Here is an 18,569-nt window from a genome sequence, read left to right as displayed (position 1 = left end):
GCGAAATTGAGCATTACCGTAAAGTACACAAAAGGTGTTCATATTTGTTTAGCTCAGTCAATGGTATAAATTAAGTAAATGCACTAAATATATATATATATTTTTTAAGGCAATAGAAATCTGTACTTAGCCATTACAATTTTTATTCAAATCTGATATCACAAATGAATGATAATTACAACCTTGGATAAAAATGTCTCATTACAGATTGTCAAAAAAAGCTAAGTATTAAAAAACGGTTGAGGTAAAACATCATAAAAATAGCTTCAGTTAAAAAGCCCTCATTGAAATCACAAGTTAAGTTAAAAAGCTTACTTCACAATACCTAGCTGTCCTAAAAAACGATTTATTTACAGTTGAAGTGCCACACAACACAGTAAATGAGACATTAATTATCGTTAAACCCTATGTTTCTCATCATAAGTAAACAGTAAACAACAATTACAGTTCAATATTTAGTTTCTATGGGTAATACATAACATGAATGCTTTATGACCTTTGAAAAGAGGATGACAGACTGGTTACAGAAGTACTTTAGCCAACTTCTCTATCATTGTCACACCATACATGTCATGTTTGGCATGACAGTAAAAAAACACACAGAGGAAGGGGAACATACAGATGGGACAAGCCAGGTTAACACAGATTGGACAAGGCATGTTCTTAGAATGAGAAGCAAGATGTGACCAAATTACCTTCACATAGTGTATTTACTCCAAAAGCTACTTTTATCTTTTAATTTTATGGTAACTGCAGTGCTCTAAGTTTTGTAGAAGAAAACTCAGACACAATCCAAGGGCCCACATCCAAGGGCCTACAAGGTATGGCATCATAGTGGTGAGAGTTAAGTTTCAAAACACGCAAAACATAAGCATCCCAAAAAAGCAGATATATTCAGATCTAATCAAATGCTTAGAAAAGTTAGTTTTTTCTCTAAGTAAATGTTGACTAAAAAGAGGCCTCTTGTGGGGAGAAGTATGGAGTGCACTTAACCATGTCTTTTTAGGTCTAGGTTGCCTCTCGCCTAGCCACTGATCTAAGGTCAGTTTAGCATTTTCCCCCTAATGTCTAAGATAAGATATTTGGGGAGGGCAAGCTATCCATGATTCCCTTTACTCAGTGCTCTACCTAATCTCCCGACCATATCTCATTGACTCTGAGCAGCGGGGCTGGGAATTCTATGAATATCCCGTCTGAATCTAAGTCCAGGGACTCCAGCACCTGTCCAATGACGGTCTCCGGACTGGAGGATCCGCTGAGTGGAGAGGAGGGGGCAGCCTTGTCCATGTCCGTAAGGGTCATTGTTGCCTCCGTCCCATGGAGGGGTCCTGGGGAGTGCAGGTGGAGGGGGATGATGGAGGGGGAGGGGAGAGGAGACTCCATGGTTCCTGACAGGGAAGTTGTGGGTTAGAATCAATCAGTCTGGCAAGAGTATTTTCTTATTTTTAATACTCTGGCAACGTTTCCATCCTGCGCCTCTGGAAGTTTCCAGTTTGTAGTGCATGCATAACGTAAACCTAGTGAGGAGGACAGATGACCTACCTCTGAACTGTTGAACCACACAGAGCCTGTTAGCAGAGGCGCTGGAGGTGGATGCGTCGGACCTGGAGGCTATGTCAGCGTAGGCCAGCCCCTGTTCCTCCAGGCAGGAGATGATCTCACAGGCAGAGTGGCGTCGGATGCCCCCACTGCCCACCGAGCTGGCATCAGGGTCGTACTCTGCCACGGGCGTCAGGAGGAGAGGGATGTTGTAACTCTTAGAACGGACCACAGGGTTCTTAGACGGCTGGTCCACAGGCTGCTTAGGCCAGCACCACTGCAAACGCTTCTCTGTGAGGGAGGGGCATAGTGTGTAAGAGAAAGACAAAAGAAAGCAAAGGAGAGAGAAAACATAGTGGGAGAAATGTGAACAGCGCAGTGTATGCTTCTTACCCAGCACACAGGAGCAGTGTCCCACGCTGCCATCTCCAGAGTAGAGACCGTGGGTGCCCAGGTAAGGAGAGACCACCCTCTGGACCAGAGACTCCAGACGCAGGTAGTCCTCACTCACACCCCGCGATTCATGGACACCCTAGAGGGAGAGAGAGGAGAAAGGTCAGAGCGAGTGTGAGTGTGTGTGTGTGTGTGTGTGTGTGTGTGAGTGTGTGTGTGTGAGAGTGTGTGTGTGTGAGAGAGAGAGAGAGATAAAGAGAGAAAAAACGACTCAAAGATATAAAGGGGAAACATATAAAGACAGAAAAAGAGAGTGAAAGAGAGAGAGAAAAAGATATCAAATAAGTGAGCGATAAAGAGAGAGAATGAAAGAGAGGCGTACTGTACCTACCTGCAGTATAAGCAGCATCTGTGTGACGGAGGGGGGAATGCGGGCGCGGGGCCGAGACAGAGCATCCTCCAGCTTCACACTCAGAACTATGGTGTTCCTGAAGTGGAGCAGAGCCAGCTGTCTCACATTGGGCTCCTTACCCTGCAGACAAGAGAGGAGAAGGGGAGAGATAGACAGAAGAATGGAGCGAAGGGTGAGGAGAGGGGGGTGTGATGTTATGAAAACGTAGCTTTAAATACCTGAGAGAATATTCTTATTTAATGTCTGCTGAGAAATACAGAGAGAAAAAGAGACAGAAAGACAGAGAGATTGAGGGTGAGCAGGTTAGAGGAGCGTCAGGACAGAGTGACATAGAGACTGAGCCAGTGACAGCGAGATGAAGGAAAAGAGTCCAGGGGATTGATACCTGTACTGGGTGAAAGATGGCCTGCAGCGTATTGAGAACATCACAGAAGAAGAAGTCCCATGTCTCTGCCAGAGAGTCCAGTGACTTCTGACCTGCACACCATCAGGAGGAACAAACCGTCTGCTGTTAGTAAGAGAATAATCTCACAATGCACAGCTGCTAGGGACCTACGGCCTCAGATGACTTTGGCATGTTAAACACAGAACATCACAGACCCTGACAAAGGTAATGTAAGCTTCAGTTCAACTCTTCTTCTTTGGAGCAGTGACTGCTCTCTACTGTGTCGCTCTGTAAACACATCTACTAATATTCAATTAACAGTGAGACACCCCAAATACCTTCGTAGAATCTTATTTTGTCCCGTAGAATGACCATGCCCTTTGTCAGCAACTGGTTCTGAGGGACAGAGAGGTTCAATGAAACAACTTGATATTTGATAAAAATGATAATATGGCGCAATCAGAAACAATCTATCTATGATATTATTTCACCATTTAACAGAACCATCACTTACCTGGAGGTATTCTGTGAAAAACGACCCCAGCTCGGTTTTCAATAGGTATCTGAGTAAACAAAGACAGGAGTTCACCCACTAGAGCTATAGGGTACATTTGACTAGTGCAATACACTGATAACACAAAACAGGCAAAAGCTTCAAAACCAACTAAGTAAAATTAGATGATAGCATATTATTGGTTAACTACATGTATATTACTGTGCAGGTACATGTATTCACACCAAGGAATGTACAGTACATCTCATATAACTGCATGGTATCTGGGTAAGTGCAACCCAGCTTTCTCTTTTAAACGTACTGTTCATGTTTGTCTCCAGTGGTATAAATACATGTTGAAACAGTGTTAGGAATAGACCCTATGATTGACTCAGCTCTCCAAGTGTGTGATGCGTGTGATTTCAGTTGTTTACTAGGCTATAATGGAGGCTGATATGACAGAACTGATGGCTCTAATGTCAGGTCTGGAAAGATAATGAGACATCTGGCAAGGCCACATGGCTTCACACACACACACACACACACACACACACACACACACACACACACACACACACACACACACACACACACACACACACACACACACACACACACACACACACACACACACACACACAAATGCCATGTTAGCAAACCAGTGTGTGTGTGTTTGTTAGTGTTTATAACACACCTGACACCTTCGTTGAGGACATAGAGTTCATTGTCAGACAGACCTTTCTTCTGGAAGACGGCAATGACAGCATTGTGGATGCTAGTGAACACACACACACACACACACACACACACACACACACACACACACACACACACACACACACACACACACACACATCAACATGTACTGTTTAGATTACATTTACCCATTAGATGATAGTTCATATTCATACAAATGTAGAATCTTAATTTGAGCATGTTTGCTAAAGCAGGGAAACAAATGTGAATTATATTATATGGATTATAATTAACAAACATTATTGTAGGGGTTGATGTATTTTTCGTAAGGGAAATTTGAAATGTCTAAGTGGAAATTATAAACTTAAAATACAATACATGTTTTACAATTCCTGCATTGGAGTAAAGTTATCCTGCAAGAGGGTGATCAAATGAAGTTCCTACATCTGTAACAGGCACAGACTACATGCATGGTCAGGCTGCAGCATACCTGTTCCAGGTAGCGTTGGCCCCGGCCCTCTTCTGTTTCTCTCCTCTCTCCTCCGGTGATCCCTTCTCACTCTTTCCCAGTTCACTGAGACTGGGGGAGCTCATCAACTTCAGCCTGTGTAGAGTCCTCATAAAGGCAGAGAGGAAGGGAGAGAGAGAGAGACAGCACACTAAGTATTGAACTAAAGCAAAGACTAGAGACTGAAATACTAGAAGAGAATGAAAATAGGGGAGTAGAGAGAGGGCATGTGTAGAGAAGAGAAGAGAAAGAAGAAAGAGTGCAATGTGAAAGAGGGAAAGAGAGACATCTGGCATCTGGTCGAGGCAGAGACCAGAGCAGAAGACTGAATGAGAGAGTGAGGAGAAGAGAGAGAGAGGAGAAGAGAGAGCGAGAGCGAGAGCGAGAGAGAGAGAGAGGAGGAAGGAGGGGCTATCAGAGCTGTCCTTTGCAAGGGGTGGGCCATGGTGTGACTTTACTCTCTCTCTCTCTCTCAATTCAATTCAAAGGGGCTTTATTGGCATACAAAACATATGTTTACATTGACAAAGCATGTGAAATAAATAAAAGTGAGGAGGAAACAAATTTAACAGTAAATATTGCACTCAAAAATATTTAAAAAAAGATAAAAACATTTCAAGTGCTATATTATCAGCTATTTACAGTGTTTTAGCAATGTGCAAATAGTTGTAGCACAAATAATGGGGGGGATAAACAAACAGATATATATTGGTGGTATTCATAATGTTGTTTGTGCTCCACTGGTTGCCCTTTTCTCATGGCAACGGGCCACAGATCTTGCTACTGTGATTGCACATTGTGGTATTTCACCTAACAAATATGGGAGTTTATCAATGTTTGATTTGTTTTCAAATTCTTTGTGGGTCTGTGTAATCTGTGGGAAATATGCATATTTAATGTAGTCATTTGGCAGGAGGTTAGGATGTGCAGCTCAGTTTCCACCTAATTTTGTGGACAGTGGGCACATATCCTGTCTTCTCTTGAGAGCCAGGTCTGCCTATGGCAACCTCACTCAATAGCAAGGCTATGCTCACCTACTCTGTACATAGTCACAGATTTTCTTAATTTTGGGTCTTTCACAGTGGTCAGGTATTCTGCCACTGTGTACTCTCTGTTTAGGGCCAGATATCGTTCCAATTTGCTCCGTTTTTTGGTTGAGGCTCTCTCTCTTTCGCTCTCTATCTCATATACACACATACTACACTGACACTCCAACACACGCACACATACTACATTCACTCACACACACACACACACACACACACACACACACACACACACACACACACACACACACACACACACACACACACACACACACACACACACACACACACACACACACACACACACATACATATATATTGACACCCTACATACACAAACACACTTTCACATACGCTGCTACTATTCTGTTTATTATATATCCTGATTGCCTAAGCCGCTGTTACCCATACCCACAGGTACATGATGAACTACCTCAATTACATCAACAACCTCGTACCCCTGCACACCTACTCGGTACTAGTACTCCTTGTGTACAGTCTCGTTATTTCCTTTTATTTTTAGCAAATAGTTGTCTTACTTTTTAGCTCTGCACTGTTGGGAATGGGCTCATAAGTAAGCATTTCACTGTAAAGTCTACACCTGTTGTAAATCAAATTGGATTTGATGACAGTGTCTAAAGAAAGTCTACACCCCTTGAACTTTTTTCACATTTTGCTGCTTTAAAGTTACATCTAAAAGGGTTTAAATGTGACATTTATCCTATAGATCTACATAACCTACTCCACATTGTCAAAGTAAAAGAAAGTTCTAGAACATTTTCCAAATTCAGAAAAAATAAAACTGAAATATCAAAATTGGAAAAGTCTCCACTGCGCTGAGTTAGTACTTGCTGGAAGCACCTTTGGCAGCCATTACAGCTGGGAATCATGTGGAGTAAGATTTGGCCAACTTTGAAAAACTCTTAGGGCAATATACACAACCGGTCAAAAGGTTTAGAACACCTACTAATTCAAGGGTTTTTCTTTATTTTTTTTACTATTTTCTACATTGTAGAATAATAGTGCAGACATCAAAACTATGAAATAACACATATGGAATCATGTAGTAACCAAAAAAGTGTTAAACCAAATCAAAATATATTTGAGATTCTTCAAAGTAGCCACCCTTCGCCTTGATGACAGCTTTGCACACTCTTGGCATTCTTTCAACCAGCTTCACCTTTACTGCTTTTCGTTTTTGTCTTGAAGGAGTTCCCACATATGCTGAGCACTTGTTGGCTGCTTTTCCTTCTCTCTGCGGTCTGACTCATCCCAAAGCATCTCAATTTGGTTGAGGTCAGGGGATTGTGGAGGCCAGGTCATCTGATGCAGCACTCCATCACTCTCCTTCTTCGTAAAATAGCCCCTACACATCCCGGAGGTGGGTTGGGTCATTATCATGTTGAAAACCAAATGGCGTATCGCTGCAGAATGCTGTGGTAGCCATGCTGGTTAAGTATGTCTTGAATTCTAAATCAATTACAGACGGTGTCACCAGCAAAGCACCCCCACACCATAACACCTCCTCCTCCATGCTTCACGGTAGGAAATACACATACGGAGAACATCCGTTCACCCTCACCACGTCTCACAAAGACACAGCGGTTGGAACCAAAAATCTACAATTTGGACTCCAGACCAAAGGAAACATGTCCACCAGTCTAATGTTCATTGCTCGTGTTTCTTGGCCCAAGCAAGTCTCTTCTTCTTATTGGTGTCCTTTAGTAGTGGTTTCTTTGCAGCAATTCGACCATTAAGGCCTGATTCACACTGTTTCCTCTGAACAGTTGATGTTGAGATGTGTCTGTTACTTGAACTCTGTGAAGCATTGATTTGGGCTGCAATTTCTGAGGCTGGTAACTCTAATGAACTTATCCTCTGCAGCAGAGGTAATTCTGGGTCTTCCATTCCTGTGGCGGTCCTCATGAGAGCCAGTTTCATCATAGCGCTTGATGGTTTTTGAGACTGCACTTGAAGAAACTTTCAAAACTGTTGAAATGTTCCGTATTGACTCACCTTCATGTCTTAGAGTAATGATGGACTATCGTTTCTCTTCATTTCTCTTTGCTTATTTGAGCTATTCTTGCCATAATGTTGACTTGGTATTTTACCAAATAGGGCTATCTTCTGTATACTCCCCTACCTTGTCACAACACAACTGATTGGCTCAAACACATTAAGAAGGAAAGAAATTACACAAATGTAACGATTAAAAAGGCACACCTGTTAATTGAAATGCATTCCAGGTGACTACCTCATGAAGCTGGCTGAGAGAATGTCAAGAGTTTGCAAAGGGTGGCTATTTCAAATATAACATATATTTTGATTTGTTGAACATTTTTTTGGTTACTACATGATTCCATATATGTCATTTCATAGTTTTGACATCTTCACTATTATTCTACAATGTAGAAAATAGTAAAAAGAAAAGAAAAACCCTTGAATGAGTAGGTGTTCTAAAACTTTTGACCGGTAGTGTATATCCATTGTTTTTACAAAAATTGCTCAACCTCGTTAAATTTGGCTGGGAACCATTGATGGACAGCAATATTCAAATTTTGTCTCAGATTTTCAAGCAAATTTAAGTCAGGACTGAGACTAGACCACTCAGGAACACTCAACACGTCTTGGAAAACCATTCTGTTGTGTCTTTGGCATTAACATTTGTGTGCTTGTCTCGCTGAAAAATAAAACTATCCCAAGGTTAGGTTTTCAGAAGACTGAGGTGGGTTTTCCTCTAACCTGGGCTTTGCTCCTTTCATATTGATTTTGATCCTAACAAATCCCCCAGTCCCTACCGATGACAAGCATACCCATAACATGCCACCACAATGTAATTCTGCCCTATGACACCCATCAATTTCTTTCAAGTTTCCAGTTAGTTCCATGGTAGTTGTACCAATCAGATTGTAGGGCAACTCTCTGTAGCACCATCTGCCATCCACTACATAAGGAATGGGGCTAGGGGTTGATTTCAGACTGGCTATAGCTTTATGACCAACCTCATAAGAGGGCTAACTAGAAGGCAAATTTTGAATGTTGATCCTTTGAGTTGATCCTCACCTTCTGATTGGATGATGATTGCTTTCAATATCAGGGCTTGGGGGCGGGGCTGAGAAGGTGGTGAAGTTGAGTGACAGGGGTCGGGGGGAAGGGCGAGAGCTGTGCCTCCGACGAAGTCCATCCAGCATCTGCCAAAAGAAACATTGAGAAAACAACGACATAAAATTCATCAACACAATTAACTGCAAGAAAACCTTGACTCACCAGGGTCTTATTATACAGGTTGGGTTCAGGTTTCAAAGTGACAAATGCTCAGAAAGAACCGTGATATACAGAACAGGCATTTCTCTTCATCATGCAGAATAGGAACTTGATTGTGTCTGTCAGCTCTATATTTTATAGATTATTATTATGTCACAGCAGCTAGCCAACCAGGAAACATTGAGCACATGGAAAAAGAGAGAGAGAGCAGTCAACACCACAGTGAACACTGAACAGCCTGGTATTGGATGTTCTCTCTATCACTGGATACTGTTGCTGTAGCAGCCTGTCATTTGCGAAGTGTAACAACAGTGGTATTTTGAAATCAAAAGGGTGTTTAAGGCTAACTCACTGCTAACTCAAACTCATTCAGTCTACATGCACGCACACACACACGCATGCACACATAATAGAAATACAAGGGTTAGTTTTAGTTTATAATATTTTGCATGCGATGTGTATTCCATTGATAGTATGTCAAGGTGTCGTCCAATGATGTGACAAATAATACTAGGGCGCCATCAGCTGGTTATTGGGAAAAACTACACTTTAGGCGCTCTGTTAATTTAACAAAGAGTATCAATAAAGAGTTGTTTTGATCCTAAAAACGTCATGCAGTGGGTATATCTGAGACTAAAGGAAATTAGAGATACATTTCTTCCAATATTACACAGGTCTAATGCTACACAATAACCAGGCCTCACTGTTGTGTCTGCACAAAGGATATTGGTACATAGGGCTGTTGCAATTTGTAACGACAGTTCCTAAAAAAGACATAGTAATTTTGTAATGATTGAATAGGAGCCTACAACCCAATTAAAAAAACAAACAGTCATTCACTCAACTAACAAATCCTACTTCCAATGGTACCATTTACTTAATGCCATACTGTAGCCTAATAATTGTGACTGGAGATTACAATATGCAGATTAATCTAATAAATAATAATAGGAGGATCCAAGCACGTCTGTGGCTGTCCAGGGGTTGGGGCAATGTGTGTCAGACTATGAACATGGCAGGTGTGTATTCTCTTTGTATGGCAGGCGTGTGTTGTTGTCTCTGCGTAAACTGGTCGTTGGAGCAGACGCAGACTCCACACACACACGCACTCCCTTCGGACTGTCTGCCCCGCATGCCACGCCAGTCTGGGTATTCATTTGGATATTCTGCATTTGTTCTTGCGGAGCGGCTGAGGTCCCTTTTATTCCATAACAATCTAGAGATCGATCGCTTTAATTTGAAAACGAGGGCATTTACCTCGTTAATTTATGAGAACCCATAGACTACATAATAATATCCTTGCTTTATACGATATTTGATGTGTACAGCCTACACAAAGGAAATATATTCAAAATATATCCCCATCATAGAACACGATGGCCATGTCACAGGGAGGAACGTAGCCTACATTACAGTGCGTACGTGGAGTAGACAACTTTAACATGTGCTACAGGATATGCAAACAAACTAGCCCATGTAAACAATGCGACAGTAGACTATCCTAGATTTCCCAATCAACAGACGCCCATACCTTAAAAATTAGACAATAAATAGTCTACCGGTAGGCTATCATTCAAAGTTCACTGTACACACACATCCATAGCACGCTACGTACTCACCGTTCTCTCTCCTGATCGTGTTGCTTATAATATAATGATATGGATATCATATATGGATGATCACTAGCATTGATGTATAGCCTATCAGCAATAAACACCATAGTCTATCTCATTGTTGATTCCCAGTCTGCACTGACCAAACAGCCATTTGGGTGCAGATGTGGGGTGCGCCAGCGACCTATGCTGCGGGAGTCATTCCATGAGCATGCATGCTCGCCCCCGTGTTGTTTTGACGAGATCTGGTCCACTGGACCAGACGCCTTGCGTGTTTTGCGTCTGTTGGTGCTTTCAAGACAACTCGGAAACGCGGAATCTCCGGGTTTAACTATACGTTTTTTTTGCGTAGAGAATTTCTATTGGTAAATTCAGACATTTTTCAAGTGGTAACGAGTTGGACATTTCCGACTTTCCCGTGTTATAAGTTGTCTTGAAAGCGGCATGTGAGCGTGTACGCGCGTTTTGGTGTATGGTGTTGTAGGGTGGACGATATAAACATTCTCATTAGAGCAAGGAAGTTGTAAAAAGAAAAAGCAAGATAAGGATGCGCAATTTGAATTAGGCCTATAGATGGTTATATTATATTTTACAGCTCTCTTCACATTCCCCTTCCGGAGAACTGAATAGTTTTGAATTAGACTAGTAACATAATTTTCCCAAGTTACACAGTTACAACACAGTTACAGGCTGTAACTATTTACCAGTGGTGGAAAAAGGACCCAATTGTCATACTTGAGTAAAAGTCATGATACCTTAATAGAAAATGAAAGTGAAAGTCACTCAGTAAAACACTACCTGAGTAAAAGTCAAATTATTTGGTTTTAAATATACTTAAGTATCAAAAGTAAATGTAATTGCTAAAATATGCTTAAGTTTCAAAAATAAAAGTATACATCATTTCAAGTTCCTTATATTAAGCAAATCAGACAGGACATTTTTTTAAATTTATTTATGATTTACGGATAGACACTCCAAAACTCAGACATAATTGACAAACGATGCATTTGTGTTTGATGAGTCCGCAACACACACACACACACACACACACACACACACACACACACACACACACACACACACACACACACACACACACACACACACACACACACACACACACACACACACACACACACACACACACACACACACAGCTCTCATGGCAAGATTCTTTTGGCTATCAGGCTACATTCTTGTGGGCTTCTGTAGCCTAGATGTAATGTGCAATTCACATTTTGATTATGACCACTATCTCCCCATAAAGTCCTGACTAATGAGGTTAGAAACATGCTGCTCTATATCCAGCATTGACCCCAATCTCACCCAGTTTAAGCACAGCAGAGAGGGCTCTCCTCTGTGCCATCTGTCACATCATCATGACACGAATGACGGGGGCCACTTTAGTGCAGCCAGTCAGGGTTGGCACAAGGTTGGTCGAGAAACTGAGATTATAAATATTTTTATGTTGACAAAGGTCGAGGTTATTTATTTTTCACATATACAGCTATCTATGTGACTGAAAACAATGACATATGAATTAATGATGATGATGATTAATTTAAGACATGAATGCACAAATCCTAACATCCTTAAAAATACTGTACAAACCCACTTAACTCGCGTACGACCAATGAACCAAGCGGGGGGTTTGGCTAGGGTAAAATTCGGGACGGGTAATGGCAGCTTGTAGAGTACATTTTTTTTGTAGACATTTTTTTGTCGACACGCAACATGGAGACAAATTGAAGATACAATAACCATTTGAACAGTTTGCTATTACAGCAGATGAAGTGGATTTGTGTGTCTTGTGTGTGCACGTGTATTTGGATTTTATGAGATACCCTGTGAGAGCAGTCATGACCAAACCCATGCAATGTAAAAAAAGGAAATTATTTGGCCATGTGTCAAGTGTATGTAGATGAGAGGAGTATCGTATGCTGCAATTGTGGTGGTGAACATGCACCTGAATTTCTGTAGTGCCCTGTTAGGGTGAAGGAGACGCAGCTGGCAATAATAAGGGCTGTCCATCATGTGTCCTGTCCAGAGGTGGTGAGAAGAGTGGAGTGACGTTAAAGAAGTAATGGTAGTAGGAGTAGAGACACCAGATGATGTTCCTTGTCAACAGAGGGATCCTGACATGTTGCATGTTATGAATTTGGACTTTGTAGCATTTATTACATTGGTTATCAACTGTACAGCGCAAACAGAGAGGAAATCAGAAAGAATAGTCATTGTTGTGAGTGCGGCTGAGCGTTTTTTGGGACTCAGATTCTACAGCAGAGACATTACAAGGAGACATGTAAATGAATGCTCTGTCCTCACAGGCGCCTGAGCAGGAGTGAGGTGGTTGTTTTACCACCCCATACAGTAGGTGGCGGCAATACACCAATAGGTTGTAGTCTGCCGTAAAACCTGAAAGAAGAAGAAGATGCGTCACTCAAACTTCGACTCAGGGGCAAGCGGGAAATACAATATTTTGTAGCTAGCTATAAATTAAACACGCTCTAAACTCTAAGGTAATTTACGGAACATGTCTTAACTTTCCAACGTTTGTGAATAATACAGCTTCACCTCATAGCTAGCTAATTTTTCATCGGCCAATGTATGTCAAAACAACTTTTTTAAGGTAAAAGTATCGAGTTAGTTTTGCAAACTGCGCACTTCGTTATGTCAGCATTTACATTTTCTAACGGTACGTTGCCTTTTTGGACAGTAATACAGCTGGATACGTTTTATTAGTCGTATGTACTGGATACGCATGGCATACACCGTCCAGCGAAACGCTTACTTGCAGGGTCATTCTCGACACTAACAGTAAGAAACATATATATATAACAATACGAACAAAGTAACTGGCTCAGTGAGAATAGAATACACAATTAACCACAAGTAGCTATAATGTTAATACAGGAAGCACAGGAGGTTGGTGGCACCACAATTGGGAAGGACGGGCTCGTGGTAGTGCATCTTTAAGGGGCGGCAGGTAGCCTAGTGGTTAGAGCATTGGGCCAGTAACTGAAACCCCGAGCTGACAAGGTAAAGATCTGTCGTTCTGACCCTGAACAAGTTAGCCCACTGTTCCCCGTCTTTGTAAATAAGAATTTGTTCTTAGCTGTCTTGCCTAGTTAAATAAAGGTTAAATAAAAACAATGGCTGGACCTTTATTAGTGGAATGGTATGAAACAAATGGTTTCCACCTGTTTGATGCAATTCCGTTCCAGGTATTATTATGAGCCGTTCTCCCGCCACAATTTAATGCTTTGAGACTGTCAGCTTGTGGCCGTGGATCCTTTATGATGCTGCGGGCCTTTTACAGCCACCATTTCGAGGTGATGTCCTAGATGGGGTGAGAGCACGGTCCCAGTGATGTACTGGGCCGTCTTCACCACCCGCTGGAGGACCTTGCAGTCGTGGATGGAATAATTCCCATACCAGGCCTTCATGCAACCGATTAGGACTTGATTGACTGTCATACACTTTTTGCAGCACCTGCCACAGTATTGATAAACTGGAGACTGAAAATATGCACCATGATACAGAGGAGGACAAGAGCAGCCAAGCATTCAACACGCGCTTCGGGCAGGTAGGTTGGTGGTGCATCTCAGTAGTCTAAAGTGGCTCCAAATCCTCTAACCTTTCATGTAAACACTGATGTGAAAGAACTGGACAAGGGAATGTGTCATCCATCCTTTGTTTTCAGATCAGTTAAAGCTGCAGTATGTCACTTTTTGGGTGACCCTACCAAATTCACATAGAAATAGAGATCTGCCATTCTCATTGAAAGCAAGTCTAAGAAGCTGTAGATCTGTTGTGAACTATTGCTATGCTTCCCATTAAGTTTAGTTTTAGCAGCTTTTACTTTAAAAGTACTTCTGAAAGTACTATATTTTTGGTTATGGAAAATATATTTCACAGTGGTTTAGATAGTGCAGACTATAAATAATCATTGTACTATGCTTGTTTTGTCACAAACTGAAATTCGGCAAACTTAGAATTTTAGTAACCATGAAATGGCAGAGTGATTTCTGCATAGTGTATCTTTTAAGATGCAAGATAAAAGACTCTTTAGACTATAGAAAATACCTTAGACTTTTTTATCCATCCAAATTAATAAAAACTGTAGAACACTGACCTTTTTGCTTTAAAATGGCAAGCAAACCTCAACCAAGACTTTATCTTTCCAGTATAACTATACTGCAGAGGAGTACCAGGCAGTCCAGAATGCACTGCGACAGAAGCTGGGACCTGAATACATCAGCTCCAGGATGGCTGGAGGGGGCCAGAAGGCAAGGCCAAGTCACAAACTCTTTTGTTGTTGAAAACAACTTCGAATTACATCCTAATCCACCCAAGAGAAAACTAACCAATAAGTACACACTTCATCATCAGCCTTTACTCACTAAAACGCCCGCTTGGAACTAAAGACAGTGTTGTTCTTGTTGCAGGTGTGTTACATCGAGGGGCACCGTGTGATCAGCCTGGCCAATGAGATGTTTGGATACAACGGCTGGTCTCACTCCATCTCCCAGCAGAATGTCGGTAGGAGAGCTGGAGCATCGCTAGCTATTAAACAGTGTATTTAGAAACTTACTTCTGTCTTCACTGTAAACTTTATTTATTTATGACCCACTGGGTACTGTATATGAATGTGTCAGTGTAATGCACAGTCACAACACAGCGACGGACTGTCCCCACAGACTTTGTTGACCTCATCAATGGGAAGTTCTACGTTGGAGTCAGTGCGTTTGTCAAAGTCCAACTGAAGGTGGGTGATGGGCAGAGAAGTCAACCATTGTTATTTAAAATCTACAGTGCCACTGTTGGTTCTTCCCAGTTTTGGAAGTGTGTTTCAAGGGAGGGTGCAATGAGTTGTGTGTTGTTTGGCAATGCAGTGCCAACATTTGGATATTAGGTTTACTCATTAAATAGTTGGGAGCATATATAGTACATACAGTGGGGCAAAAAAGTATTTAGTCAGCCACCAATTGTGCAAGTTCTCCCACTTAAAAAGATGAGGCCTGTAATTTTCATCATAGGTACACTAAACTATGACAGACAAAATGAGAAAAAAAAATTCTAATATTGAGTTTCAACCCCTCCACCCTTTTTGCCATCATAACTGCCTCAGTTTGTTGGGGCATGGACTCTACAAGGTGTCGAAAGTGTTCCACGGGGATGCTGGCCCATGTTGACTCCAATTCTTCCCACAGTTGTGTCAAGTTGGCTGGTTGTCCTTTGGGTGGTGGACCATTTTTGATACACACGGGAAACTGTTGAGCGTGGAAAACCCTCTCGGCGTTGCATTTCTTGACACAAATCGGTACGCTTGGCACCTACTACCATACCCCTTTCAAAGGCACTTAAATCTTTTGTCTTGCCCGTTCACCCTCTGAATGGTGCGTGCACACACACAATCCATGCCTCAAGGCTTAAAAATCCTTCTTGAACCCGTCTCCTCTTCATCTACACGGATTGAACTGGATTTAACAAGTGACATTGATAAGGGATCATAGCTTTTACCTTGATTCACCTGGTCAGTCTATGTCATGGAAAGAGCAGGTGTCCTTAATGTGTTGTACACTCAGTGTCTATAGTAGCATATGTACAACTTCCTGTTTTTTAATACCGTTTACTCTCTGTTAGCACCGCTACAATTTTGGGTGTCAACTCACGCTTTTTACTATAATGTATTTCACACACTTACTGTATTACTAAGTGTGTTTGGTGTGTCTCTCTCCCCATAGGACGGGTCGTTCCATGAGGACGTTGGCTACGGGGTGAGTGAGGGACAAAAGTCCAAGGCCCTGTCACTGGAGAAGGCCAGGAAAGAGGCAGTCACTGATGGACTGAAGAGAGCACTCAAGTACATGGGGAGACACTACACTTAATGTACCATGAACTACTTTTTACTGTGTGTGTATTAGTGTCTGAGTTTGTTGTAGTTCTGATATTTGATCCCCCATCCTTCCAGATGTTTTGGAAACGCCCTTGGGAACTGTATCATGAATAAAGAGTACCTCATATCCATCAACAAGATCCCTAAACAGGTTAGATACTGTTCCTGTCAACTGTCATTTACATCCATCCATCCTTTCCAGTGTTCACTGTCTCTGTCTCTCCCAGCCTGCTCCCCCTTTGGACCCAGCCCAGACCAAGCGTTCTGACAGTGAGCCGTCAGTGGAGAAGGCCCGGCTGTCTAGCTTGGCCCGGTGGGAGAGTGCCGGGTCAGGGAGGGCACCACTGGAGCAGCCCAGGGCCCACAACCACCACCAGGCTCCCCCAGGGGAGCACGGGGACAGAGGGGGAGCCAGGACCTTTCTCTCACACACCCCTACTGCTGCCTCTGGACCAGTAGCCCCCTCAGCTCCATCAGACAATGAGAACAAGCGCTGTAATCTTGTCAGGTGAGCAACAGCCAGATGACTGTCAAACCTTTCTTGTGTATTGGTTTTATAACAGGTGTGTCTGTCTCTATTTCCTCCCTGTACCCAAACTCTTACTCTCACCTCTGTCTTATGTTCGCTATCCCTCTCGTCCTCCCTCCTTCAGGTCTTTATCAGATGTGGAGGACCTATGTCTCTCTGACGCCCACTCAGACCCCAAGCAGCAGAGGAAGCTCAAGCAGCAGCAGCTGCAGCAGAAGTTCCGCCAGGAGATGGAGGCGAAAAAGCTCCTGCAGGGACAACCTCTGCTCCAGCTCAAGACAGAGGGCCCAGACACAGCTATTGCACAGGCACCCAGTGGAGCTCATGGTAAGACAATAAGCAAGCAAGAAAATACTATATTTTGGAGGACCGGTGCTTGACTTGGGCAGGAGCTCACCGGAGCTGAGTGCCGGTACCCAAAATGATTTCCGGCACCTATTTCAGTCCAAGTCGTGCACTGGGGAGGACCATAAAATGTGTTAGCAAGAAATGTCCAAGTTCTGTTTTAATGCAGTATGGCGTTTGTCTGTTAGCCATGTTCTTTATGACTGTGGTTGTTCGTCTTGTACTAGTGTTGCCATGCTCTTTGGGAATGGGATACCTCCCTCCTTCCAGGTAGGTTTAGCACCCCTGACCAGCGACAAAGACCACCATGGCTTACAGCACACCTAGTGGACACAAAGAACCCTGCAGCAGGGATGAGTATCCTGCCAGTACCGTAAACCACCACCAGGGGGCTCAAGTAGAAAGAATGGCAACTACTCTGAAAATGATTCAGATTACACATATCTACAATGTCTTGCGGAAATCTACCTCCCTATGCTGGCGTCTGTTTCATGTGTACCTGAATACTGTGGCTGCTTCTAGTTGTTACTGTTGTTCTAGGGGCTATAAAATCCACCAAGTGTGACAATATACTGTATATTTGTTAACACTTGTCATCGTCCCCCCCAAGATAACCCAGAGCTGTGGGACTTCACTCTTGACGGCATCCAGGAGTTGGAGGCCCCAGCAGGTGGACCTTCCTCATCCTCGTTACAACCCAGCACGCCAGGGGGCAGTCACCAAATGCTGACCCGCAGTAAGACCCCTCAGAGAGGGGCTTCACCATCCCTACGACCCCCCGTCAGGCCCCACGAGCCCCCACCACACGGCCAAGTACAGGGGGGAAACCAACCCCAGTATCACAACCAGCACCCTAGGACATCTGACAGGACAGGTGAGACTGGGTAATGAATGAGCTGCTTTAAAACAGTGGACATCATTAACCCTGGTCCTGGGGGACTACTGCAATTTGTTTGACCTTAACTAACACATCCGATTCATCAACACCTTGATTAGCTGAATCAGGTATTCTAGCAAAGTAAAGTACCTTCAATTTAACCAGTTTGAGAAACATTCTTGTTATTGGTACAGCATTTTCTAGATTAATAATTGCCTTTTCTTGTCACAGGTGAGGCATTCAGTCCATCTAGACAAGGACAGTACATGAAGAAACGCAAGCTGGACACTTGAGAAAAGGCCTTTTCACTGTTAACTAAAAGCCATTTTACCAACAAGTCTTCATTTTGATTTGTATTTTATTTTCATTGATATGTTGAGTATATGGGCATCTCTTCTTGCTGCTAAATGTAAAGAAATGTTTATGGTTTTTGTAAATAAAATCAGGATTTTTTTTTCTTTAAAAAAACTGGACTATTCTCTTACTTGTAACCTTTGTTCTGAATATCATGTTCCTGGCCACACCAACCTCATTGGTAGAAATAGGTCTACTTGGTGCATGTAAAAAATG

At 42.6% G+C, this 18,569-nt stretch overlaps 2 protein-coding genes across 3 annotated transcripts; one reads left to right on the top strand and one right to left on the bottom strand.

Moving 5' to 3' along the window:
• Positions 1-330: 330 nt before the first annotated feature.
• On the bottom strand, positions 331-10,610 carry prr5a (proline rich 5a (renal)). 2 transcript variants are annotated; one of them, XM_064951716.1, is made up of 11 exons: positions 10,356-10,610; positions 8,536-8,663; positions 4,409-4,534; positions 3,917-3,997; positions 3,244-3,292; positions 3,068-3,125; positions 2,730-2,821; positions 2,324-2,464; positions 1,933-2,071; positions 1,543-1,830; positions 331-1,388 (listed from the first exon to the last, which is right to left on the bottom strand). In XM_064951716.1, the coding sequence occupies exons 2-11, from the start codon at positions 8,661-8,663 to the stop codon at positions 1,129-1,131; spliced, it is 1,362 nt and encodes a 453-aa protein (XP_064807788.1). In that variant the 5' UTR covers positions 10,356-10,610; the 3' UTR covers positions 331-1,128. The 2 variants fall into 2 exon arrangements, with proteins under 2 accessions (XP_064807788.1, XP_064807789.1); XM_064951717.1 differs by lacking the exon at positions 10,356-10,610 and adding an exon at positions 8,740-8,816.
• A 2,169-nt stretch (positions 10,611-12,779) lies between these two features.
• rad52 (RAD52 homolog, DNA repair protein) lies at positions 12,780-18,459 on the top strand. The gene is made up of 11 exons (XM_064951723.1): positions 12,780-12,868; positions 13,839-13,935; positions 14,537-14,638; positions 14,798-14,891; positions 15,050-15,117; positions 16,097-16,215; positions 16,324-16,399; positions 16,476-16,756; positions 16,902-17,104; positions 17,733-17,996; positions 18,231-18,459. Exons 2-11 carry the CDS (start codon positions 13,876-13,878, stop codon positions 18,290-18,292), a joined length of 1,329 nt encoding a protein of 442 aa, XP_064807795.1. The 5' UTR covers positions 12,780-12,868; positions 13,839-13,875; the 3' UTR covers positions 18,293-18,459.
• The last annotated feature ends 110 nt before the right edge of the window (positions 18,460-18,569 follow it).

The sequence above is a fragment of the Oncorhynchus masou genome, chromosome 31 (assembly GCF_036934945.1).
Source record: "Oncorhynchus masou masou isolate Uvic2021 chromosome 31, UVic_Omas_1.1, whole genome shotgun sequence".
NCBI classification, from domain to species: Eukaryota; Metazoa; Chordata; class Actinopteri; order Salmoniformes; family Salmonidae; genus Oncorhynchus; species Oncorhynchus masou.
The sequence above is the reverse complement of the archived record's forward strand: the minus strand, read 5'-3'. Positions and strand labels throughout refer to the sequence as shown.

Bases quoted from the DNA above. Each gene is read 5' to 3' on its own strand.
- prr5a (XM_064951716.1), bottom strand. From the start codon at position 8,663: ATGCTGGATGGACTTCGTCGGAGGCACAGCTCTCGCCCTTCCCCCCGA. The intron at 4,535-8,535 runs GTGAGGATCAAC...TGCCTTTATGAG, and splicing joins AATCATCATCCAATCAGAAG to GACTCTACACAGGCTGAAGT. The intron at 2,822-3,067 runs GTATTTGGGGTG...GATGGTGTGCAG, and splicing joins CAAAATAAGATTCTACGAAG to GTCAGAAGTCACTGGACTCT.
- rad52 (XM_064951723.1), top strand. From the start codon at position 13,876: ATGCACCATGATACAGAGGAGGACAAGAGCAGCCAAGCATTCAACACG. The intron at 13,936-14,536 runs GTAGGTTGGTGG...TTATCTTTCCAG, and splicing joins TCAACACGCGCTTCGGGCAG to TATAACTATACTGCAGAGGA. The intron at 14,892-15,049 runs GTAGGAGAGCTG...CTGTCCCCACAG, and splicing joins CATCTCCCAGCAGAATGTCG to ACTTTGTTGACCTCATCAAT.